General features: G+C 36.4%; 1 protein-coding gene across 1 annotated transcript in view; it reads right to left on the bottom strand.

Annotated features, from left to right (window-relative positions):
- LOC145675294 (uncharacterized) overlaps positions 1 to 26,445 on the bottom strand; it is a 34,552-nt gene extending 8,107 nt beyond the window's left edge. Inside the window, exons 1-2 of the mRNA XM_081745682.1 lie at positions 26,418 to 26,445; positions 3,974 to 4,159 (exon numbers count right to left, since the gene is read on the bottom strand). Coding sequence (XP_081601808.1) covers positions 3,974 to 4,159; positions 26,418 to 26,445 — 214 coding nt within the window. The remainder of the gene's footprint in view (positions 1 to 3,973; positions 4,160 to 26,417) is intronic.
- Positions 26,446 to 27,460: the final 1,015 nt, after the last annotated feature.

Raw genomic sequence — 27,460 nt, 5'->3', positions numbered from 1 at the left:
CCTACAAGTCCGAAAGGAAGCAATTGTGCACCCAGGTTGGTCTATACTTTTTGTGTCGGTGTTGTTTTGAAACACCCTGTATAATTCAATTTCATAAAGTAAATGTTTCAATATGTCTTAAATGAAACTAAATATCTTACAGCGTAAAATAAACAGATTTATTAGGGACGCGGTGGCTCAGTGATAGACCGTTCACCTCCGGTGCTTGGGGTCCCTGGTTCGATTCCAGCTCGCGCCGTGTCGACTTCTTGGTGGATAAACACCGTGCTCGTGAGTTTTCTCGGGTTCTTCCGTTTCCTCTGACTTGCTTCATTCCACAATTTTATTCATTTCTCATAATCACGGTCTCCTTTAGCCTAACAGGCATAACCGTGGGACATAAAACTGAAAGAGTTCATTTCATTTTTTTCAAATAGTTTTATTGTTGAAGTACCGGTATTCAGTTTCGATGCTTTCTTTACTGTACATCGAAACTTCCACTAGTACAAAGTTTGAATTCAGCACTTGAAATAGTAAGCGTTACGCACTCTTCGAAATTCTGAGCACTAAGATTCTTAAATTTGACACGATTTTTTTACGCTATTGCTGCTGTTGATTCTACAGAAAGTTTATTTGAAAAGTAGCAACAAATAAATAAACTAAACTGTTGTTGGAAAACCAAACTCTACTGAAGAATACCAGTGTTACCATCAAAGATAATAAAAAATAATACTAATAGTTTTATCAATACACTACATATTTACTAGTACTACCAGCACCTATGGCACTAAACCCATCAGATGTATGAAGGATAATGTCCTTCGGCGTCGCTAAGTAAGCGAGCACACTATTCACGGAAAGTATTTTCTAAAGACAAAATTGCATATTTTACTTCAAATAGGATATAAGCACATTCCATAAATGAATTTGTTCTATAATTATCTCAATCTAAGGTACGGCTTTTTTAAATGCATTCAGTGCATTAAGAACTTTATAAAGGTCTTACTTTGGATGTTGTATACCTTAACGTTAAAGCACTTCATGTGCCCAAGGAAAGTCCAAAATTTGATAATAATCACTTCCAACGTGATCACGTTAATTGCACCAATAATATACTAACGAAAATCTCAAAAACCCAGGTGGGTCCAACCCGAAAAAACCGGTGTTTTTTTCCGGGCTGGGCCCACTTGGGCAAACCCTGAATACAATACAATACAAGAATAATTGTAATTTTTCGGCAAATCTAGTCTGATGGCCCCCTTGAATTTTATATATGCTAGGTGAACTATTTACATTCGCCTGCCGCAAATCACTTAAGAGACAATAACAAAATTAGCGAAAGAATTATAATTTTTCAACAAATATTTCGAGCGGCACGCCAATAGTATAAACCTGCACGCAGAATTAGGCAATACTCGAGCAGGCTGTTTTATCAAATTTTGACGCATTTCTTGCATCTTCCGGTTTCTTTTTGCAGAACATGCACTAAATGAAAAATCCTTAAATTTAACGTCCCGCCTCTTAGGCTAAAGAAGACGGTGATAATGAGAAATGAAGAAAGTGGGGGGAAACGGGAGAACCCCGAGAAAACCCACGAGCACGTTTGTTCACCACAAAGTCGACACCGCGCGAGCTGGCATCGAACCAGGGACTCCAAGCACTGGAGGTGAACGCTCTACCACTAAGCAACCGTACTCCCCTATGCATTAAATGAGAAGCTCTAAAAGGAAAATCGAAACAACTTGTGCTAGGTGGCCAGTAAAAAGTAAGAACGCTATTTAACCGAGTCAGGGCAGAAACACAACAGGGGGCCCGAGCGACAGCGCTGGAAGCAGGCACATCAGCGACAGGGGGGTGGGGGTACGCATATAAGAGGATGGTCATTTACAATATTTGTAATTATTCTTATCTTCAAAAACACTTAACTTCTATCCTTTAAAAAAAACCTTTCACAGCTAATACACGTGTGTTATACCCCCTTTCTTTCTCACCTTTACGACTGAAAATAGTGTATGTAGGGCTATTGCCTCTGTTCTGAATTTTTCTTCGTGAATACATCTTTTCCACACTTTGCGCAGTTGATTTTACGCGCTTCACCATACCATGAAACTTTATAATCCCTCTCTCTTTATTACACAATTCTTTATTTTAAAAAAAATCACATTACGGCCATCGCAGATGTTCACTACTAACGTATGAACCGGAAATTCCCGCCGCTTACTCCTACCGTATTTGCATTCAAAATCCATTTCAATAAGCTGTGCAATGACAGAAATAACTTACATTCACACTCTTATTCCTTCACGAAAAATACTTCACATTTTACCTATAAATTTTGTTCTCGGTCTAAACGTCTGCTCGAATGATCCCCACAATTATTATATCCCAGTGGTGTATTTAAGAGGGGGCTTCCTGGTTTAAGCCCATTGAAATTGTATTAAAGTAAATAAATTATCTTGCAGAATTTTTTCATCTCCAGTAACAGTTAGCCAAGCACCTGTCCCCTAAAAGAAATCGTGAATACGTCATTAAAATGGTAATATACGCGCCATTATCCCGTGATCAAAATAGAAGAGTACGTGCCTGCTCCCTTCGGAAGAACCCCCTTGGGCCCCCGCCTTCACCCTCCATGACTCGGTTAGATGGTATTCGTGCTTTTTAGAAGCCCACTAACACAGATTGATTTCTATTTTTTGTACTGTACTTCTTATCCACACATCAGGACTCAGTATAAATACGCAAATCCTAAAAGAATTGTAAATTTCCGACAATTAATTCTGACGTTCCCCTTGAATTTTATCTATGCCAAGTGAAAAATTTATACTTCGCTTGGCGAAAATCATTGAATACACAAGAAGAAAGAAAGTGGCGAAAGAATTATATCTCACTAAGTATTTCGAGCAGTGTTTCTTCCAGACCTGTTTTTGGGAGGGCAGTGCCCCCCGGAGCATCCAAAACAATACGTTTATAATAATAACTAGAATAGTATTAGCAATGCCCCGGGAACATTACTTCTGAAAGAAAAACAGATTTCGAGTGGCACGCCAGAAGTATAACTACACGCAGAATTATTACAACCTGTCATTAAAATGGTAATATACGCCTGGTAACTCTTTACTTTGGGCAAGGCAGTAATATTATAAAGTACAAATCGCCGAGCGAGCGTTAGCGAGTGAAGGCGGGTTAGAGCCCCGCAGGGCACGTTGTTTTCTGTCTTTCCTTCTTGAGAACTGTAACTAACTGCAGGAACAGGTTCAGATGAATTGTTTACTGCCACTTCCTTGCCTAAAGTAAAGTCTTGCCCACATCCTTTTCCTTTGGAAAGCATCCACTCGCTCCTGCTGTCCTCCACCTTTGCCCTGCTCTGATTCAGATAGTATTGTTGCGGGAAGGTTCTAGAACACAGGTCCCCATATAGGTTAATAGATTTTTTCTCTGTACCAAAGTAAAATATTTAATTCACATAGTATTGCCGAGCGAGCGTTAGCAAGTGAAAGCGGGTTAGAGCCCCGCAGGGCACGTTGATTTCTGTCTATATTACAGATAAATGGGAAGAGAGACCTGTGTTCTAGAGCCCTGCCTATTGGTGCTTTTTAGTGGCCACGTAGTACAGGCTGATTTGTATTTTTTGTACTGTAGTTTTTACGTGATATATCCGGCCCCGTATATATATACGCAAATCATAAAATAATAACTGTAATTTTTCGACAATTACATCTGACGCTCCCTTTGAATTTCATCTATGCCATGTGACGTATTTCAAATCGCCTATCGAAAATCACTTAGGAGACAGTAAAAAGAAAATTATTAAAATAATTCATTTTTCAGCAATTATTTCGAATGGTGAGCCAAAAGAAACCTGCACGGTATTTTATGTATAAACATAAAAAATGGAAATCTAGCCTCCCACATGAATTTACTAATTTGTAAACAAATTTGTCATAACTTTTACAGACAATAAAGCTAAATTATTTTATGTAATCGTTCCACTTACCGACTTTTCTTGTAAGCTCTTGCGTTGTCACAACTTCTTCTTCTTCTTGTTGCTTTCTTGCCCCTGCTTTTACCTTTGGACAGTTTATAAACTGATGATTTTGACGGTATTGGTGCACTTTATACGGACCACTAAGATAAACTGATCGTGTAAATATGTTCACAACTTCACAGGGACAGATCAACACTCAAATTCAACATATCGCGCAAGGAATGCTGGTACTTTTGAGAAACACATGACAGTTGATGTAGCGATGCTATTTTACGATCGCAAATAAAAGTCTGTGCGATGCCACCAGGATATTATAAATTTCAAATTTTTAACAAATATATTTATTTGATGCTGCTATAATTAGTATAATGATTGGTAATAATGCTACTACGATACTCTTGTGAGAGAATTTATTCAACATTCGATAAAATATTGTGGAAATAATTCTAAAATATTGCATGAAAATATTTCATTTAAGTCACAGGACAAGGTAACAAAAACATTTCCATACAAAATTAATAGGCGTTTTAAAAATATATCTGAAAAATATTTCTCATATTACGAACGAATTTATTTTTAAAATATTCGAAATATTTTAAAAATTATATTTCATATGTTTTCTTGTAAGAATAGAAAAGATTGCATATGACATGTTGGAAAACTTTTTATTCTGTTCACAGGCCTATTCTGTTTTCTTCATCATGTAGGCCCTATGTAAAACATTTTTAGTGTTACTTCGAAAACATTTTCTCTTTCAACTAGAGGCAAAAAGTGTGGGGGGACGCCGCCCCCACCTGGAAAAAAATTTGTACGGCGTCTCCCCAGTTCCTAAAAAAATACAATGGTCAAAATAGTCAGGGGCAACGGCGTGACGTCATCCGCTACCTACCGTCCCCCCACCTTTTCAGATCCACTTTTACCACTGCTTCAACACAATATTTCTATTACAATTTGTGAAAATTTTCCTTACATTATTTTCTTACTAACGTTCTAAAAATGCACATCCTGTCAGTGGCGTATTTACGATTTTGTTTCGTGGAGGGAATTTTTGCTAACTTTATTCCTGGAAATGTGAAAATTGTACAGGATATTTCATTTACTTTAATATAGTAAAACAAATTTCGGTGGGGCTAAGCCCGGAAAGCTTATTTAACGCCACTGCTTCCTGTACTTCATTAAATGTTCTCCAAACACATTTTAAAAAATATTTCCGGCAAATATTTGGGATACAATGTAAAAATGTTTCTATAATAGACCTATGTATATTCTAAGATCAATGTTTCTATGTATATTCTGAAAACAATGTAAAAATGTTTCTATAATAGACCTATATCAGAAAATGTTGTTCACTAAAGACACAAAATATTTTCCAAAACAGAATGGAAAACATTTTTCTATTCATTTTTAATGTTTTCTTTTATCTGCTTTAAAGTTTTATATTCAAAATTTGATAAAATATTCTGGAAATGATACTAAAATATCATACGAAAATGTTTCATTTAAGTTATAGAAGAAGATTACCAAAATACTTTTGTAAAAATTAAGTAAACCTTTTCAAAACATTTCTAAAAAATATTTCTTATATTACGAAAGATTTTTTTAAATATTCTAAATGTTTTTATAATATATATTTAATACGTTTTCTCGTAAAAAATAGAAAATATTGCAAATGACGTATTAGAAAACATTTTTTTAAATATGTGGAGTATATTTCGTTTCATTGTTTTCCGTATCACATATAGAAAACATTTTTAGTATAATTTCAAAAATATTTCCCTTCTCAACAGTGAAAATATATTAAATTAGAACCAAAACAATATTTCTAATATATTTTGTGAATATTTTCCTGGATTTACTTTCCGGCAAGCATTCTCAAAATGTACTCCAGGTAATTTCTGAAATGTTTTACAAACATTTTTGGGAAAATATTTTCGGGAAATATTCGGAATACGTTGGGGAAACCAGCATGAAAATGTACAGAAAAGGAAAATCTTTTGGAAACGAAGGAAAATATTTTCTTTTGATTGAGGAAATATTCCTTGCTGTGTGGGAAGAGACCACCATTTTTACGATACTTTTTCGATACGAGACAAACACAAACGTTGTCTCCTAGACTATTGTCATGGTCTGTGTATGAGTAACTTAAGACACAATCTATGCTACATTTGCGAACTGTTCTCTCGGGATTGCAGTAAATTTGATTCAAATGCAAAGTTTTCCGCGGCCCACTGCATATTTTACTAATTTTAACGGCCCATATGTAATTTGCATTTTTATGGCTCTTCATATATCCGGAGTTCAATCATACACTACTATAACGCTTGGTAACAAAATTGTTTTATACTAGTTTCTTTAGATGGAACTGGACATGAGTGTGGGTATATACAAACAAAATTGGATCAAGTATTGAATCAAAGAATTGTTGTGAATGAATATTAGTCTAGTAGTATACTGAGTAAGTAGGCAGAACGATATTGAGGAGAAATTTATCGTATAAGCACAACAGTGGCTTGTGATTGAAGAGGACAAAATTATGTATTATGTATTATGTCAGAAATAAGATAAAGTATGAATAATGATAATATATTGTAGATATTCACTATTATTATTATTATTATTATTATTATTATTATTATTATTATTATTATTATTATTATTAAATCTACATCTTTATTAAATCTACAAATAACATCTTTAAAAAATTCCATGCATATATTGCAGCTATTTATTAAATATAACGTGCATTTTATATCGGTATAATGAACATTTCTTTACAACGCTACTTTATTGCAGAAACCCTCATATAAGATATTTAGTGACAAATTGTATGCATTTTTTCTTCGTCATCCTCTAGAAAATATAATTGTTAGCCAGTGAGATCGCGTGATAAATTTCAAAATGCGTAATTGCATGGAGTTATGAACTTTGCAAAAAAATCGTAATTCTTGCAATTATTAACCTATTCTGCAATGTATATAGGAACCTATATACAAATGAAAGTGACTATGTTTGTAAGTTAATGACTGATCTTGATCACATTTTCAACATGAATTAGTTTCGGGCCTGGGATGGTTTTCATCATGTAACTTCGAAGACACGACTTGGGGCTATTTAAAAATGATCGTAAATAATCAATATTAGTGTCGAATCTATAGTTTTCGGGATCGCTGAGATGAACAGTGACAATTCCGTCGTCGTTTAAATCCCAATTCACCCCCGCAAGTTGGGGCAGAGGGAGGAGGAGATATACAAAGAATATGACGAATATTAATGTCCAATCTATAGTTTTCGGGGTCGCTAAGATGCACAATGATACTTGCAATGCCCTTTAAATTATAATTCATACGCCACTACTACTCCTGAAGGCGGATGGTGACAGGTAAAATTCATTGTAAGTTACCGATATTAGTTTCAAATTAATCGTTTTTCGGGTCCATAAGTTGATTGGTGATAATTTTGGTGCCCTTTTATGTCAAAACTGAAACTATTCTCCCCATGCGAAGAACGGGTATTCTGCTAGTTATTAACTAAATCAAACTTAGCATGCGCTAAAATCATGATTCTTCAGAATCTTTGAATATGGCAGCTGTTTTAAAGAAATATATATTTTTTCTGGCGGCGAAAGATTTAATGGAAATTAACGGAAATATCTACAGTCAGGGATGTTCGCACGAGGGGAACATGACCTCAATAGTGTCATTAAAATTTTGGGGTGGAGGATTGTTTTAATTTAAAAAAAATTAAAATTGCCTCTTTTCACGCAAAGACAAAAAGAAACGTAAAATCTAGTTACCAAGTCAATTACTACATTATTGTACCCAAAAAGCGAAAATGGTTAGCCTATAGCAAATCTAAAGATGCGACTTTCTGCGTGCATTGCATGCTATGCCTCACCAAGATATCAAACCGTATGATCTTCAACGGGATAAAAAGGGTGGATTTCTTTTTTAAAAAAATGCTTCTAGAGATAGAGAGGTCACAGAAATATAAAAATGGTATTTCGAATATCAAATTGCAAGAATACAATTGTTAGCAGATAATCGAATTGATTCAAGTGTTTTGGTGCAAAGTAATGATCTTGTAAATCATCATCGAGAAGTAATGAAGGTTATTCTTGACTGCTGCAAATACTTAAACGAGGAAATGCTGCTAGCTTTTCGTAAGATAGACTGTATGACGGAAAATTAATGAACAGATTTCGACTCTTTGCAAACCATAACTCAGACGCTGTAGTGTATTGTGAAAAGGTACATGAGACTAGACGAAAATATAGGAAGATGGGATACAACCTTTTAAGCTACCGAAACATTTTTGACCTCATAGATGTTATGAGCAAGCTCGTTGTCTCGAACCATGCGAAATGGCGTGTGGTAGTTTCATGTGACAATCGCTGGACAGTGGTGTCAGTGGGACATGAGGGCAACCGCCCCCATCCCCACTCTGGATTTAAGATTTTGGGCTCAGTAAGGAAGTTTTAGAAGTCTCTTGATAAGCAAAGTTAAACAAAACAAGCTTGAGGTCCTTCAACCGAATAAATACGGATAACACACAGATAATTAAAACTGTGAAGTTGTTCAAGCCCAATTACCAAATGTTAAGCAGGCCCTTTTTAATCCTTGGGCAAAAAGTATACAAGAGAGCAATATAGGCCTATAGCTCCTTACGGCCAATGGAAATGGATTATAACTGATCAAAATCCGTATTTATTCGGTGTAAGGACTTCCAATTTTTTATGTTGGACTTTGCTCAGCCTAAGGTTTCTATGTCCCCAAAACCTGAAATTCGGGGTAAAGGGCGGATGACCTCTAAACGAACACCCCTCTCTAGCGGCAATTATATAAAATTCTAGATTGCATCTTGCCATGTAGTCTTTCTTTCTTTCATCTCTGATTCGTAGTTATGAAAATTTGATGTCAACCATCATCTTCGACTTGAGTTTTAGCATGCATACGTTCGATTAAAGTTCTACGTCATGAAAAAAAGGAAAATTTCCTTTTCAAAAAAAAAAAATATTCTCAAGCGCTTAATAGATTGACATACATTGCAATTTATAGTTGATTGTAATATTTTGACAACCATAACAACAAGAGAGATGATTATAGTAAGAAGAGAGAAAAATATAACTGTAAATTATGCTCCTTGGATTAATAATCCTGAAACATACTTTGCATATGCGTGTCAATGTTTCGTAGACTCAGTCATACCGTGTTTGTCACCGAGTATATCTGTTGGCTTGAAAGCTTCGGGTAGTGCTCTCAACGGGTCGGGTCGGGTCGGGTTGAAGACCGACCCGACCCGACCCGTGACCCGAATTGACTGACCCGACCCGACTGACCCGAACCGTGATCCGACCTGATTGACCTTACCCGACAACACGACTCGAGCTGACCCGACTGACCCGACCCGATAACCCGACCCGAGTGACCCGACCCGAGCTGACCCAATTGACCCTACCCGAATAACCCGACCCGAGCTGACCCGATTGACCCTACCCGACGACCCGACCCGAGCTGACCCGACTGACCCGATCATACACCCCGACCCGATAACCCGACTCGAGCTGACCCGACTGACCCGACCCGATCCGTTTGAAAGCACTATGGTCACAACACTGGGTGAACACCAAAATGCACTCCCATTGGGAATTAAACCCGGACCACGTGTACCGAAGTCTTACATGTTAACCACTAGCTAGATCAAGCGGGGATTTGTATATGCATCTTTACTATGCAACTTTTGAGGTTTGGTTATTTCTTTTTATAAATGATACCAATGTCCGACGTGGGAGAAATTTATTTTTATTTTTTAATTTTTTATTGATTGATTTATTTATTTATATTTTTTTTTCTTTAGTTCTATGTGACGAAATTTTTCTTCAAGGTCAGTGTTCTCACCTGCTTGGACGGCAGGGCGTCTTCTCAGAAGGCAGTAGCAAGAGTCTCTTGGCGGAGACAAAAGGAAATCGTTTAACTACAATGATAAGGGTTGAGGAAACAGGAGAATACTTGTGATCTTTTCCAACCCTTCAACTTTCATTCTAAAATAGGTTCTTATTATTCCGGGACCCGTACCACTTTGATTTTTCTTTCTCGGTAATTAAAACGTATTTTACAGTATATATAGTTGCACGTAAGAAGATACATAATATGAATTTAAAAATACAGGTTGATATTTAATTATAAAGTACTAATTTTATTTCATCACTTTCAGCCCAACAAATGAAATTCAAACAATTCGCTCCCTGGGTCTTGGTCATCAATACTGCGTCTTATTCTTTGTCTCCTATGTACTTCATGGCAATTGTGATTGCTGTGTTGCTAGTAATTGGTGGGGTGGAACTGAATCCTGGACCAGCTACAATAGATGATGTGTTATCCAAGCTTGAGGACATGGACAGTAAAATAATATCATTGTGCTCAACCATCTGTGACCTGGGTAAAAAAAATAGAGAACTTGACTGGTGAATTAAGTGCTATCAAGAATGAAAATAAGGAACTTAAGCGACAGTTGGAGGAGACAAAGAAGTTGATTGATAAGCTTGAGGACCACTCCCGCCGCAATAATCTTGTTTTCTACAATATTGCGGAAGGGGAGAAAGACAGATGGGAGGAAACAGAGGAATTGATAAGGGAATTCGTTGAGGAGAAACTGCAAATTGAACTTAATCCGATGGACATTGAAAGATCACATAGATTGGGCAGGGGGAGGGATAGACCCATAATAGTGAAATTTGCGAATTACAAAAGAAAGGAAGAAATACTAAGAAGTGCTTATCGTGCCAAGGGAACGCCTGTCAGAATAGGAGAGGACTTTTGCTATGCTACTCGTGCCATTAGGAAGGAACTAACACTCACCGGATCGAAGCAGTGTCGAGGGGTCAGAAAGCACGACTTCAGTATAATAAGCTGTACATCGATGGGAATCCTTTCCGGCTAGAAGATCTTAAGAAAAATAGTAACAACCAGATGTCTTCGAAAGTGCAGTATGGTAGTGAAACTAGTGCTAACGAGAAGGAGTCGGCAACAATGCAAGGTAATCTTCCCTCTGTTTGGGCTCCAGTCGGACAAACACCAGCAGCGGCAAGGGTGAATGAAAAGGAATATCCTGTCCTTCGACAAACAAGAAGAAGAGGAGGAGCACGACCTCAGGGGACTTTTCGAAATTGACAGGAAACGTTAAATGACCCTCAAGGTAAGACTTTGAAAACTGAATGCTCTAATGTGTTTGAAAGTGGTAAAAAAATAGAACATTTACGTATGTGCTATATGAATGTGCGATCTCTTAGAAAGAAGGCGACTGAGTTTTATCCTAATATTTTATCAAATGACTATGACATAGTAGCATTAACAGAAACTTGGTTAAATAACAGTTTTTCTGATCATGAGTTTTTTGATATTCGATATTCCGTTTATCGGAAAGATAGGGATAGTGCATGCAATAAAACACGTGGGGGAGGCGTGCTACTGGCATTTAAGAACATAGAAGTGATTCAGGTTACCTATACCGATCTGAACATGGATGGTATTCTTGTGAAAGTAAAAATTAATTAAAAGGCTGTTTACATTTGCGTTGTGTATATTGAACCGGACTCCAGTATCTCTCAATATGATTATTTCTTTCAATTTATTGAAGGCAATTGTGAAGTAGGCAGCACTATTCTCATACTGGGGGATATGAACTGTTCTCAAATAAATGGAACGTAATTTTCTTTTCTTAACTTGACAGGCAAATATCAGCATTTATATAATTTCCTATTGTATTATGACCTAACATCCCTTAATAATGTGTGCAACAGCTTAGGACGAACGTTGGACCTCGTGCTCTCTAACCTTGAGAATGTTACTGTAGAAAGAGAGCTTCATCCTCTCGTAAAAGAGGACATGCACCATCCGTGCCTTCTCATAAATATATTGTGTAAAAGGGCAATAAAATCGAAATCCCATAAAAATATTTTAGGTTTCAACTTTCGAAAGGGAAATTTTTTGCGACTTTACAAAGATCTACATGAAATTAACTGGTTAAGTCTGGGAACTTACCGGGATGTAAATAGAATGGTGGACCAATTCTACGAAATAATTTATGACGCTTTTCGCAAAAGTATTCCCTTGAGAAAAAAGTCCACAAAAATTTTTCCATGTTGGTTTACAAGTAGTATAATAGAAAAAATAAAAAAGAAATCGTACCACCGTGCTTTTTGGCTGAGGGGAAAGGAGAATTGTCAATATCATTACAATGAATTTTGTAAATTGCGGAAGGAAGTGAAACAGGAAATAGCAAGAGAGTATAAATTATTTATTTTAGAAACGGAAATTAACATACAGGAAGACCCAAAACAATTTTGGAACTATATTAAGAGTAAAACGCGACATCTCTCTTCTGGACCACTGTTGTACCAAGGACGTACCCTGAGCAAAAATGATGAGATTGCAAATGCTTTCGCACACCATTTTCAGTCTATATATAGACTAGCGTCGTCAACTGACGATACCGGTAGTAGTCATTCATTTGGTGATAACATTGATAATAATACTATGTTAGGCTCTTTTTTTATATCGGAGATAACCATAGAAGAGATTGAAAGGGCAATCAGAAAATTAAAATCTAATAAATCAATGGGAAATGACAACATTCCTCCATATATTGTTAAAGCATGTACTGATATTTTCAAATATCCTCTAAGTATAATATTTAATTTTGCAATAAAAAACAATGTTTTTCCTGACAAATGGAAGCACTCAATAGTTTGCCCAATTCCAAAATCAGTAAAGAAAAACAATATTGGAACCTTTCGGCCTGTTGCAATTTTACCCGTATTTGCCAAGATATTTGAAAGTATCCTATATGTTCGAATACTAAATCACGTGCGCCCTGTAATCTCGATATATCAACATGGATTCTTACAAAGTAGATCGACAGTTACAAATTTAGGTATTATTACAGACTATATAGCTTCTTCTTTGGACAACAATGGTCAAGTAGATGTTATATATACTGATTTCAGTAAGGCTTTTGACACCGTACAACATGATGTTTTACTACATAAATTAGCTTTATTTAACTTTAGTCCAGCGATGGTCAATTTCTTTTCCTCTTATTTACATAACCGTAAACAGTCCGTTATCTATAAAGAATTTCTTTCTAAAGAAATCGACATGATTTCAGGAGTTCCGCAGGGATCGAACTTGGGACCTCTTCTCTTTTTACTTTTTATCAATGATCTTCCGAGTTGCATTACAAATTCAGAAAAACTACTGTTTGCAGACGATCTCAAAATATATGCCAAAATCAAAACACAAGAAGACTGTTATTTATTACAACAAGACCTAAATAAGGTAATGAATTGGTGTAAGGTAAACAAACTTCAGATGAATGTAGCTAAATGTGTGTCTGTGACGTTCAGTAGAAAAGAGTTTCCTTGCGAATATTCGTATTTCATTGGTGGGACAAATTTAAATAAATCGAACTCAGTGAAAGATTTGGGAGTAATATTTGATCATAGGTTAACATTCAACCAACATGTAGATAAAATAACTAATGAAGCCTACAGGAACCTCGGATTCGTAATTCGAATGAGTAATGAACTTAGAAATGAGATGACGTTGAAGACTCTTTACTTTTCGTATGTTAGGGCTAAATTAGAATATGCATCAGTTATCTGGAATCCATACTTAAAATCTGAATGCCAGAAAGTTGAGCAATTACAAAGTAAATTCTTGAGATATTTTACCTACAAAAAGACCGGTCTTTATCCAAAATTTGAACACTATACCAATCTTGTTGACAATTTTAAATTCAGGACGTTAGAACAAAGAAGAACACTAACTGACTTAATTTTTCTCTTTCGACTTCTGCATAATAAAATTGACTGTCCAGCGCTGTTACAAAATCTATTTATTCAAGCCCCGTCCCTCAAAACGCGTGCAAAAAATAATAACATATTCTTTTGCCGGAAAGCAAGAACAAATATACTGTATATGTCACCTACTTGGAGAATTAGTGCTGCTTACAATGCAATAAGTAAAGAGAATGTGTTTTTGGATATATTTAGTAACAAAGAACGTCACTTTAGGAACCAAGTTTTGGAAGTCCTATGAATCATGGCCTATTTGTACATTTGTCTTGTCCTGTTATTATGTATTTATTTATGTATGTATTTAAACTTATGTATCATCATTACTCTTACTGGTTAACTGGACATAAACACTAATGTTAACCTTCTGTAACTGGAGTTTTATACTCTGTTGAGGGTACAAATAAATAAATAAATAAATAAGTCTTGGTCCTGCATTTCGTAGTCTTGGTGATCTTTCATGCTATACAAGAGCCAAGAATGCTCACCTCATCGGTACAAATAAAGACCAAGTGTGATTTTGATTATGGTCTTTCATACTATACGGAAAGCTAGAAAATACGCTCATCGCTACTTGGTGATCACCAAAACAAGGCCAAGAGCAAGATTACTATGCAATTCGTCTTGCATATCTAATCTTTATCTTGTTCTTGTATCGATCCTTGGGCTTGGTGAAATAAAATGAAATATTCACTTTAAGCAGGGGTGTAGCCAGCAGGTTCGTGTAGGAGGGGCCCGTCGTTTTTGAGGGGGGGCGGCTACAATGTACAAAGCAAAAAAATGTGTTGCTGCTAGTGTTTTTCAGGCCTAAAAGAAAGGAAAATTTTGGTTTCCTTTTGGAAAACTAAAAACACTATTTTAGCTTATTTATTATTATTATTATTATTATTATTATTATTATTATTATTATTATTATTATTATTATTATTATTATTATTATCCATAAATTATATTCAAGATAGTTTTTATTATACTTAATCAAGATCTACTGCCCGGGACCAAACGCTATACTTTTGTGCATAACTATAAAGATAACCAGAAAGTTCTGTCCCTTTTCGTGGAGGTCTGTGTTCAATTGGACCTAACACCGTGAGTTGAATGCGAGTGGAGATAAGGCGAACGTCAGTTGTTGGTGTGGGTATATCCAACATACTACCCGGTTGTGGCAATTCAGATACACAGTGAAGTGAACTTGCGTAAAGACAGAGGGAACATGGGACATCCACAGAGCGTCATAAGAGCATGTATGCTGAACGAGTTCAAATGGAGGTCAAACGCCGCTGTAGCAGGACAGAAAATATGCCAGGCCTTTGTTGAGGGTGTCGTGAGGACGCGGACAGTGCAGCGATGGTTTAACAAGTTTAAGGACGATGACGAAACACCCAAAAACACCACATGCCAGAAGACCAACACATGTACGTACAAAGAGGAACTGGGACTACAATTCAGTGTGTGGAGAAACCATTCGGCAGCACATCCATCAAGTTGGGAAGCACTACAAGTTGGGTCTCACATGTTTTGACTCCGGGCCAGAAGGCAACGCGGCAGTCGTATGGGTTTATTTACTGTTTCGGAGCCATTTCTGGACAGGGCGTTGACATGTGATAAAAAGTGGGTCCTATACGAAGCTCCACGGCGCCGTCATCATTGGTTAGCATCCCATGAACCGATTTCAAAACAGCCGAAACCAGCACTGTACCAGAAGAAGGTCCTTCTGTGTGTTTGGTGCATCGTGCATCGGGAACTGCTACCAGCTGGTCAGAGTATCAATGCAACTGTGTAGGGTCAGCAGTTGAGCTGTGCTCAACAAAAACTCAAAACTCTGGAGCCATCACTTCTGAATTGCAAATGGGTCCTCGTTTATGGGACAACGCTAAGTCCCACGTGGCTAGGATGACTCAGGACACCATTTTCCGCCTTGGATGGGAAACAATATTGCAACCACTATATTCCCCGTGTATTGCACCGTCCGATTATTACCTGTTCCATTCTTTGGACAATCAACTTAGAGGCCGCCAATTCAAATCCCTAGTAAAAGTCCAAAATGCACCTGATACCTTCTTCGTTTCACGGCCCACCAACTTCTACCGCGATGGATTCCAGGGCCTTCCAGAACGTTTTCAGAAGGTCGTCGATGTTGATGGGACTATTTTTGATCTTCCAGGTTAGGTGACGTATCGATGTTCGAAGGTGGTGTGTGAAAAAGCAACAAAAGTTTTCTTCGTTAACTTTTTATTTAAATTTAAGACCTTGTATACAGAACCTATGTACACAAGATTGATTTTCTTTGAAATTTCACTTAATTTCTTTATAGTTTCCTGACAAAAATATTTATTTATTATTCGTGACTAAAAAAAAAACAATTATTTTATTACACTGAGTAGAAATAAAAGAGAGAGCGAATGAAATCCAAACTGAATAAAAACATTGTTTCTTACCAAATTTTCCATCCTCTATGTCTTTTAAAATACTTGTTAAAGCATATAAAAATATAATGTACTTACAAATCAGTTTAGTACCTTTGTTTTATGGCTGTATTTATAATACCTTGTTAAAATGTTTGTCTTTAAACTGTCAAATATAAATCGCAGTAAATTGTGTAATCTGCTGTCACAAAAATGTATCCTATTTTTCGATCGGTATGGAAAAACAATATTTCTCCATACTATTTTACCGTAAAATATTAATTGTCAATAACATTGTTACTTTTAAATGAAGGAAGCGAGATAATTTTACTATGATGTTTTTAAAGCTGGTCATTTGGGGGGGGAAACCATTTGGGGGGGGCTGGACCCGATGGCCCCCTTGGCTACACCCCTGAGTTTGACTCTCGATTCTGCTTCGAGGCTAAGGGATATGGTGACCATGAGAAAGAGGAAACAGGAGAACCCCGAGAAAACCCACTACACGGCGTTTCTCCACCACAAAGCCTACTTAGCACAAGCTGGGATCGAACCATGGACACCATGCACCAGAGATGAATTCTCTACCACTGAGCTACCGCGGCCCTGCTTGGGCTTGGTCGTCCATATCCAATCTTTCTTTTGGCCTTGCTTAAACAACTTCTAGTTTTGTTCTAAATCCAGACTCCATATTGGCGTAGATATTAATATTACAGTCGATTGGTAAAATCAATCTTCCACATTTAAAAATAAAAGTACACCCAATTACAAAAATAAGCATTTACCATAAAAACACTAGCTGCAAGTGTTCAAAATACATTTATGGCTTCTATAAAATCAATTGAAAATTGCTATTTTTAATTAGGCAGCTATGTAAAACAGCAGTTTTCGACTCCAGCCGAGTTTAAGCTCAACCTAAACTTAGTTGGCCAAAGTGAACTGACCCGACTGACCCGGCCCGACAACCCGACCCGACTGACCCGACCCGACCCGACAACCCGACCCGAATAACCCGACCCGACAACCCGACCCGAGCTGACCCGATTGACCCGACCCAACAACCCGATTCGAATAACCCGAACCGAGCTGACCCGACAACCCGACCCGAGTGACCCAACCCGACCCGAGCTGACCCGACTGACCCGACCCGACAACCCGACCCGAGTTGACCTGACCCGACCCGACCCGTTTGAGAGCACTAGCTTCGGGGACATGAGTAAAAGTTAGTAACTCTTTCCGTCACTGATATAAAAATATTACCATGGTGCCGAAAAAAATGATTACGTAACAAACTACCAATATTATATTGTAAGTTAGCCATGCCTTATTGTTAATTATTATTGTTTACTTATTCAGTTATGTATTAATATTTAAATTTAAACATGATAACAGAGGCAGTAGCAGCTCAGTGGTAGAGCGTTCACCTCTGCTGCATGTGATCCTTGGTTAGATACCCGCCTAAGCCAAGTGAACTATGTGGTGGACAAATAATGTTAAGGTGCGTTTTCTGTGAATTGTCCCGCCCTCCCAATTGTTTTATTCCTCCATGTCCTGCATTTCTCATACCCGTCTCATTTAACGTAGTCAGCGTAATCGTGGGACACAGTAACCGGGTTTTACTTTAAGAAAAAAATGAAAAAAAGAATGAAAAATCAAAGAAAGGCCAAATAATACAGGTCCATTATGGTCAAAAGTTGGAAACCTCCTTCTTTTTATTCCGCGCCTTTTTTTTTTACCAACTTCAACAGCACAGCCCTTAATAGTTGACACGTGCCAGTTGGCTGAGTTGCATGCAACATGCGGTCACTCAAACGGGAGACACGCCTCTTTTGCTTATACAGTTTCAGAAACCCACAGGCTCGGTTCCTGTCTTCCACGAAACCAGAAAACAAAACTAAATAACACCAACAGACAACTGTCCCGCTGTGAAAACCCATACGTCATTTCTCGTATGTCGTTGCCATCTATCTTTCCAAATTGTCAGATGGTCAGTGACTATTTTTCTTTTTTGTGTCAGTTTTTTAGAATAATTTTTAGAACACATTTTTCATTGAATTTTGCGTAAGTCAGGTGTAGTAAACATATTTACCGCTCCACTGAACAATGATTGATTACTATAGCAATGGAATAATGAGCGCTATATTAATAGTAACTATTGACCATAGCAAAACAAGAGAAATGTATTTAATAGACGCCGTTTAAAATTTTGATGAAGACTAGAAATAAGGTTTCCTTACCTATGCTGGTTTTATTTTAAAGTCACACCTTGTCTCGGTTATTGAAGTTCTTTCTCTCGATTCGATTATAAAAAAGAGGTCCTCATCCCGTCTCATTTTCTAAAATTGAGACAAAATTTATAACCTGATTTTTTATTCCTTCAAACTACGCTATGCGTACAGGTAGGAAGTCTTAAGGCCAACATACACTAGCGTATTTTCAGCGCGCATTTTCGGTCCGTAAAATTATGTCGTAAATTTCGGTCCGTAAGTTCGCCCATACACCTAGCGTAAAAATAGACGCGTAAAAGAAGAAGAAAAAGAAACGGTCAGTTTTCGCTCTTCCTCTTGCCTGTTCTTTGAGCACGCGGTAGTTTTCCAGTTTGCTCAAGTTGTTTGAACAGGACAGATCTATCTTTTAAATGCAGGTCCTATAAACATTATGCTGTTAAGGAAACGAATAAGAAAAATAACAAAACAATAGAAACCTTTTGACTAGTAAGTAATATTCAAATGTAGGAGTACTTTTTATTTCTTTTCATAGTATCGGAATGTGAAAATTCCCATAGAATGTTTTAACAAAGTTAAATCAGACAAATTTAAAAAAAGAAATAAATAAAGAAAGAACGAACGAAAGAAAAACAAAAGCTAAATGCATGATTTTGCGAAAGCAGTAATTCAATTTAATAAATTTTCCCACTAAATTTGTTAGATTTCTCGAATAAATAAATAAATAAATAAATAAATAAATAAATAAATAAACCTACCCTATGTGGCGTAACATATATCATGGAACCAGGGCCTACCATCCAGCTTGGGCCACTCATGCCTTTAGGTCAGGGTGCGAATCCGGGGCGGAATTTCCTTCTATTTTGTTTTAATCCCTTCCAAAAGCAACAAATTGAAACATTGATCCCTCACAAAGCAATCAACTATCTCCTGTTAGGAACTATTTTATCCCCCTTCAAATATACACAACCTAATTCGCGCACTGCTATTGGGTAATATATGCTCAGCACATCTGCTGCTCTTGTAGAATCTAGTCCTTAATGAAAGAGTCAACAAAAAGAAGGAAAGTTAACCGTCTCCAAGTACAAACAAACCAAGTTTTAATTTCGAAGTGTGACTTGACAAGCTATTTAAAAGTTCCAAAGAATATCTAGAATAATAAAAATTTAATATTTAGAAAACGAATTAACACTTGATCTGGGATATAACATAACCAAATGAAAACAATATCAATTGTATTGTTGTACTTTACTAATATGATAGGCGGCAACTAATTCACTCTCCTGTTTTCTTTCACGATCTTTGAAGCATAGCATTTGTTCTAACAGTGACGATATTAATCCACCATGCTACATTACATTGGATAGTACATTTGCTCATAATAAGTTGCTTGGAAGTTAAAATATTTTTTTTAAGATAAAAAATACTTTACCTTAAATACAACTAATTTTTAAATATATAAGTGCTTGTGTTATCCCTTACCCATTTAGCAACTGTAGAATAGATTGCTTTATATTTAGAATAGTCCTCATCAGAGTCGTAGCTAAGTTGGGGGGCCAGCGGGGCGGTTGCCACGGGTGCTGATAGCAAGAGGGTGCCGAAGGAGCAAGAAGAAAGGAAAGTATTGGAAATGAAACTAGATTTTTTTTAAATTTTCTTGCTCGCTACGCCAAATGTTTCAATAAGAGTTAGAACAAGTTTTTACTTATTACTTAAAAAAAAACTATTATATATCATTTCTTAATGACGATGTGACATACATGCTGCCAAGTAATGACTTACAGTGTAAACAAGAGCGTTTTCAAAATCAGAAACGGTCACAGTCTTAAATACGTACGTATTCGGCATTTTGATGATGATGAGTTTGGTTAGTTAATCACGTTTTTCTAACCAATCGTTTTAATCATGACGGTGAGAATAAAAAGGTATGAAAAATGAAAGGAGTGAAGAGACACACAAGTTGTTTGCGCGGGAATATTAAAAATGAAGGTAAACATGGAGAATAATAACGTTCTTGAATTTGAAACAGTTGTAGAATAGGGGCTTAATGGGTCAGAACTTTACCCCACGAATTTCGTCTTTTTCAAAGACTGATCACTACCAGTGTTTTTCTTTTTTTTATTGTGGGATCATTTCTCTATTAACTACTTGTATCGCCAGGATTCTTTTTTGTGCTTACGTATCTAGTTGTATGATGTTTTTTTTTATTTATGTACATACACCGTGTACATACAAAATACACACACACCCCATTCTTCACGGAGTGCTGAGCTGAGGAGAGGTATCGATGTAGGTTGGTGAGGCCTGGCACAGTCGGCGTTCCAAAACATCTCAAAGGCGTTCTATAGGATTCAAGTCAGGACTCTGTGCAGGCCAGTCCATCACAGGGATGTTGTGGTCGTGTAACCACTCCGCCACAGGCCATGCAGTATGAACAGGTGCTCGATCGTGTTGAAAGATGCAATCGCCATCCCCGAATTGCTCTTCAACAGTGGGAAGCAAGAAAGTGCTTAAAACATCAATGTAGGCCTGCGCTGTGAGAGTGCCACGCAAAACAACAAGGGGTGCAAGCCCCCTCCAAGAAAAACACGACCACACAATAACATCACCACCTCCGAATTTTACTGTTGGCACTACACATGCTGACAGATGACGTTTACCGGGCATTCGCCATACCCACACCCTGCCGTCAGATTGCCACATTGTGTACCGTGATTCGTCACTCCACAGAACGTTTTTCCACTGTTCAATCGTCCAGTGTTTACGCTCCTTACACCAAGCGAGGTATTTACCTGCGTGATGTGTGGATTATGAGCAGCCACTCGACCGTGAAATCCAAGTTTTCTCACCTCAGGCCTAACTGTCATAGTACTTAGAGTGGATCCTGATGCAGTTTGGAATTCCTGTGTGATGGCCTGGATAGATGTCTTGTCTATTACACATAACGACTCTCTTCAACAGTCGACGGTCTCTGTCAGTCAACAGACGAGGTCGGCCTGTACGCTTTTGTGCTGTACGTGTCCCTTCACGTTTCTACTTCACTATCACATCAGACACAGTGGACCTAGGGATGTTTAGGAGTGTGGAAATCTCGCGTACAGACTTCTGACACAAGTGACACCCAATCACCTGACCACGTTCGAAGTCCGTGAGTTCCGCGGAGCTCTCCATTCTCCTTTCTCACGATGTCTAATGACTACTGAGGACGCTGATAATGAGTACCTGGCAGTAGGTGGCAGCACAATGTACCTAACATGAAAAACATATTTTGGGGGGTCCGGATACTTTTGATCACATAGTGTATGTAGTAGCCAAACTACATTTTGGATTTCAAGTACGAACATTAAACATATTCTTTACCTCCATCGATCAATATTAAGAAATTCGCAAAGAAGGTCTCTTCAGAGTTTCCGTTACATTTCACAAAATATTTTTGACCGTAAAACGATCAAAATTAAAATCTTCTTTATGTGGTCACATACAGAATAAAATTACAAAAGTTTACAATTATTACTGGAAATTGATGCTGTTACCCATTTCGAACATTTTTTAAATCACATAGTTTCTAACGTATTAAAATTTAATTTCTTATATATAGTATGAAACGTAAAGAGTTGTAAATTTTTATAACTATACTCAAAGTGGATTTGTGCACAGCAAAGGCAGTTTTGTAAGTTTAACAAAAAGTCCAAAATAAGCCCCTTGAAACCAGCTTTTATTTGTAAAAGAATAGAGAATGATCACTTTCGGTTGTTGCAATAGTATGTGCAAGCAGCATGATAAAAATTCAACGTAGCATAACAACAACAGCTGTTTCTCTTATTTGTAAATAAATAAATAAATAAATAAATAAAGGAAGGAAGCTTGATAAGGTGAGTGTAGGGGCGCCGAATTCTACCTCGCCCCTGGCGCCGAAATCTCTAGCTATGGCTCTGTTTCTCATCCACCTTCTAAACATTCGTATTGTTTACTAACACTTAACGATTCGATTGTGATATTCCTCATTATTGTAATATATATACAAAATTTTTCGAACTTTTAATATTCTGCTTCACCGGACGCAAATTCTTATTGATTAATACACTGAGAAAAGTCCGTTGTCCGGAGAGCGGTATATTGTACAATTATAGGGAATCATTATGTTTACTACAGAAATCTGCACGGAACATACGTTATCCATATGCTTCAGACTTTCCCCGTTTAGATGTTACATCATTCCGTTGCAGGATATATGACATCTAACAGTCTTCCATATATCACATACGTATACGTATGTTACATACGCCAGTTGTATGTTAGATGCTTATATCTGTATGTGAGATTCTGACCACCTATATACAGTTCTTTCGTTCGTACAGAAAGTACGTTTATTCGAAACATGTATGCGGAAAGTATGTATAAAATTTACTTTTTCAGTTATACATTTGCTGTACGTTAAGTCCTAAAACTACATGATTTACACATGTAACCTACGTTTTTACGTACGCCACATACATTTTTTCTGAGTATATAATTTCACAATACGCCCTATGTCCGCCTCTCATGTTAGTGTATAAGATATAAGAAATTTACAGCATTCAATGTAAGGTCTACTGAAAAGCTTTTGACACAGTAAGCAGACACTTTTGATCGATGTAAACCAACTTTTAAATTAAAAAATGATTGATTCAAATGACTGGACCAAACCACATGTTCAAATTAAATATAACAAATTTGGTGTTTAAAAAAAATATTTAGTTAATTGTAAACAAATTAATTTAAGTTGTTGACCAATGTAATGACTATTAGTGAATATTCTACGTTTGAACGCATCGTTGGACGATTAACAGTTAATGAAAATATAATAAAACTAATTGTAAATCTGAAGTGAAGTGATTCAAATAAAAGCGTATAGATCTAATTAAATATTACTAAAATTATTCCTCAACAATTTCTTAAAATTCTCTTAAATTGGGAATATTATTAACAAGTGTGCTGTCCATTGGCGATTAAGGGCGTGGAGGTAATTGCTGTCCCCACTTTTTTGGCTTTACACTATAACTTAATTACATGCCCCCTTACTATTAGTAGTGTTTTGTCCCCCTTTTTAGTGTTCATACCCAATTGCCGTCACTGGTACTTTCCATTGCAAGCGAATAGATATGTGATTTTGCGCAACTACAATTGATTACGGAAAGTAAGATAAATTTAACGCTTTATTAAAATTATTATAGTTATTTAGTATACTAAATATTAAATTCTCTAAAAAAAAGATTTGCACATGTATGTTATATGGGAACATAAGAAACTGCAAATAATAAAATGTGGGGTTGTTACAAATGATTGTAGCTGTTTCATGAATTTGGCGTAGCTATGATATTTGGCATATTTACCATAACCATTTGGCATAAATTTTCACGAAGCTTTACCATAACATAGACCTTAATTTATTTAATTTCGAACTTATAGTAATCAAATTCGGTCCAAACATTAGCTATTAACAACTCTCTATTCTCCGATTCAACTCAGATTAGGTTATTTTCAAACAAAGTTAAACTATTCTGAACGACTGGTTTGTTTAAATTTCACTAAATGTTCGTACAAACATCCAACTGCTTATTAAAATTAACTGAGAGCTACCCAATCTTAGTTCAGATTTCTTTTTCAAATGAAGTTTAAACTGTTAACTCATTAAAGACACTTTGAACCAAATCCATTCGTTCGTTTAAATTTATTATTATTATTATTATTATTATTATTATTATTATTATTATTATTATTATTATTATTATTATTATTATTATTATTATTATTATTATTATTATTATTACATTTGTTTCACAACTTGTAAGCCAATGATTTGAAGCGATCTATGTCGGAAGAGTTTCCATTTACTGGTTCAGAAAATAAACAGATTTGTTTTATTTTAAATTTTCATTTTTCTCAGTGTAAAGATCCGTCGAATTGTATGTTTTTAATACTCATAGTTCTTGTATTCATTGAATAAGACATATTTCACTGTAAGAAAGCGTAGTTATAAGGATTAAGCAGAAAGTAAAAAGAAAAATGTAAACAAACTTGTATGTTATACGAAACTGAAAACAATTATCATAAATATCAATTAATTTCGAAGCTCTAGTAGTAAAAATTACACTAAAATAACACTATTAAGTAAGAAGTTGTGTCAATTATTATATAAATTCTCCTGACAGTGATGGACATGCTACTTATAAACATAATAAAACGATTAAGTTGAGTTGATTTTGAGTTTAACGTCCCTTTCAGCAGCGAGGCTATATGAGACGAGACCTACTGATTTACATGGAATCCGAACTACATGAGCTCCCACCGGGAAGCGAACCCGGATCTCCCACGCCAAAGACACGTACGCTAACCGTTTAGCCACAGAGGAGCTCAGTAAAATGATTGAGTTGTTCGTGAAAGAAATTATTTAAGTGTCAGATATTCATTGTTATTTAATATTTTGTGGTAATAGACCTTAAGTTAACGTTTATCTGGGAAGAATTGATAGTAACCACACCACAAAAGTTGAGAAATGCTTTAATGGCATACTACAAGTTAACATGAACTATTATGAGTGTAATCCTGTTTCCTGCAAATGGGTGTCATTTCAATTTTGGTGTTAGGTATGTTCTGTTTTGAGTCTACTTAAGCTTTTTAAATAAGTGTTGATACAGTCCCCATCATGACGAGATATAATAAAATGTTGAAAAATATTCAACATAGCTGGTACCCTGGATTGAACTAGAACTTTTAGACTGAAAAGCAAGCACACTAAAGCGAGCAGTACAATGATTGTGCTATTTAGACTTAGTATGTGAGCATTAATGTCGAAATAGGATTATTAGGTCTATTAAATTTAAATATATGTACAATCTGAGGTTTGAAATAATTCACAAAGAAAGAAACATTAGGCCATGTATTGCGGTTTCTCTCATTTTCTTTTTCACAAGTAATGTTAAGATCACGTGAAAAAAATAGTGACTTTCTGAACCTATTTTGTTACAAGTTCTTATAAAATTGAGAAGGTACTTAAAATAACAAGCAGCAGGTGGTCGAAATAGCAAAAAAAAATTTCACCGAATTTCGATAGTCAAACGCAATTTTTTGCTGTTTTATCAGGCAGATATCGAGATAATTTCTTGTTGAAGGTCAGGATTATTACTTTTTATTCTTAAATATACCTAGTAGGTACCTGTAGCCTCTATGCTGGTAATGATTTCTTCTAAAAATATTTACGGGTAGCGTGGGACAAAATAAAATATCAGAAAGCTGAATTTGAACATTATTTGGTGAAGGAGTGTTCTTCATAAGAGTGAAATGTAATTTATCTTTGCTACTGGGGACATTTTTATTCATATTCGACCGGAGAGAACCAAGTGAACGAAAGTATGTCTGGAAGTAACATTTTATGTTGGTTGCCAGGGACGTACGCAGGGGGTGGGTCCTGGGGGTCCGGACCCCCCTCGAAATTTCGACTTTTGTGTGAATTTATCCTAATTTTAGGGATAATTTTAGGAATTTTAATATAAAATATTCTTATATTGAGTTTGAACCCCTCCCGAAATAAATTCCTGCGTACGCTACTGTTGGTTGCCCTAACCTTCTTTCCCTTCTCTTGTTTTCTCTCTCTTTTCTAAATAGCATGACATTTTTAGTTTGGCGGGAATTGGTCACATGCTATTAAAAGTCATGTTATACTTTTTTTATATATATATATCAGAACATGAGCAACTCTAAAGGTGTGACTTCATTTTTATAACCATCTTGACCTCTGTGTGTATGGGGGGGGACTAATTGTCAAATATTAAATTTAATGTTAAATTCGTAGTCGAAAGACATCATGTTCGATTGGATTGGGTTTGAATTTAGCGAGCTCTCAGACAGCGAGGCTATATGAGAAGTGAGATCCAAACTGCGTGAGCTTCTGCCGAGAATCGAACAGGATGTCCTGCGCCGGAGAAGCTTACACTTACCATATAACCACGGAGGAGCTCTCATCATTTGCGAATTCTAATTAGAAAGTATTGATTAAATACCTTTTCCTCTATGTACTGAAAATTAATTATGAATTTTAATTGGGAAATAATGTCTCGTTTTGTGCAATAGGAAATAGTTTAGCTGAAATCGCATCTTGTATGGAAAGACTGAAACTAGATTGGAATGATGATTTCTGGTGAGTCTACCAGCAAACCTCAGCAACGATTCGCGAGGACAACACAAGAACAGGTTTTCTCTTCTGAAAACAATAAGACCAGACCAGGGAGAAGGCCGTGGAAAGGGCAAGAGACCACCTGCTGCTCGAAACCCCTTTCATCTGAGCCGCTTTTACGCGCCGTATTTACGCTCGAAGTTAAAAGCATCCAGACTTTTCCAGCGTATAAAAATTCGGTGCGTAAACGTACGCCAGGTCCCATACACTAACGTATTGACAGCTGCTAACAAGACTAGCGCATGAAATTTTATGGCTACGGCGGAAAAATACGTCAGTGTATGGCCGGTGTTATAGAACAACTGTGCCCGTCCGTTCGTCTGTCGTTATGTTTCAGAGCAAAGCAGGTAAGAGATATCGCCATGAGGTATTTCACAATCGATTAAGCGTCTCAGAAACAGGTTATAAATTCTCCATTAACTTTATGTTCAAACCAGAAGTGGTTAAAATTAACCACTTCCAGTTTGAATATTTCTCATTATTGAACCATATTAATAATAGATAACGACAAACTTTTTTCTGTAATCGGTTATCGAAACCGTAAGTGGTTTAATTTACTAGTATTTCTGCTGTCAATATTTATTTTCATGGAGCGAGAACTATAAAAAATATGTAGAATTTTTTTGCAATCTATTCAGCATACCAACTATAGGTTCTATACCATCCCTAAACCTTCTATTCAGACCGACTTGGACCTTCATCCTCATAGCAGAAAAAAGTAAGGAACAGGTACACTGAGAAAAAAAGGACTAGGATTTCCGTGTGGATACATCGTATTTACGCGGGTGCGCTCCTTAAGTAATGTAA

The sequence above is a fragment of the Thermobia domestica genome, chromosome 18 (assembly GCF_964235325.1).
Source record: "Thermobia domestica chromosome 18, izTheDome1.hap1.1, whole genome shotgun sequence".
NCBI lineage: Eukaryota > Metazoa > Arthropoda > Insecta > Zygentoma > Lepismatidae > Thermobia > Thermobia domestica.
Note: the sequence above shows the minus strand (reverse complement) of the source record. Positions and strands in the feature narration are given on the sequence as shown.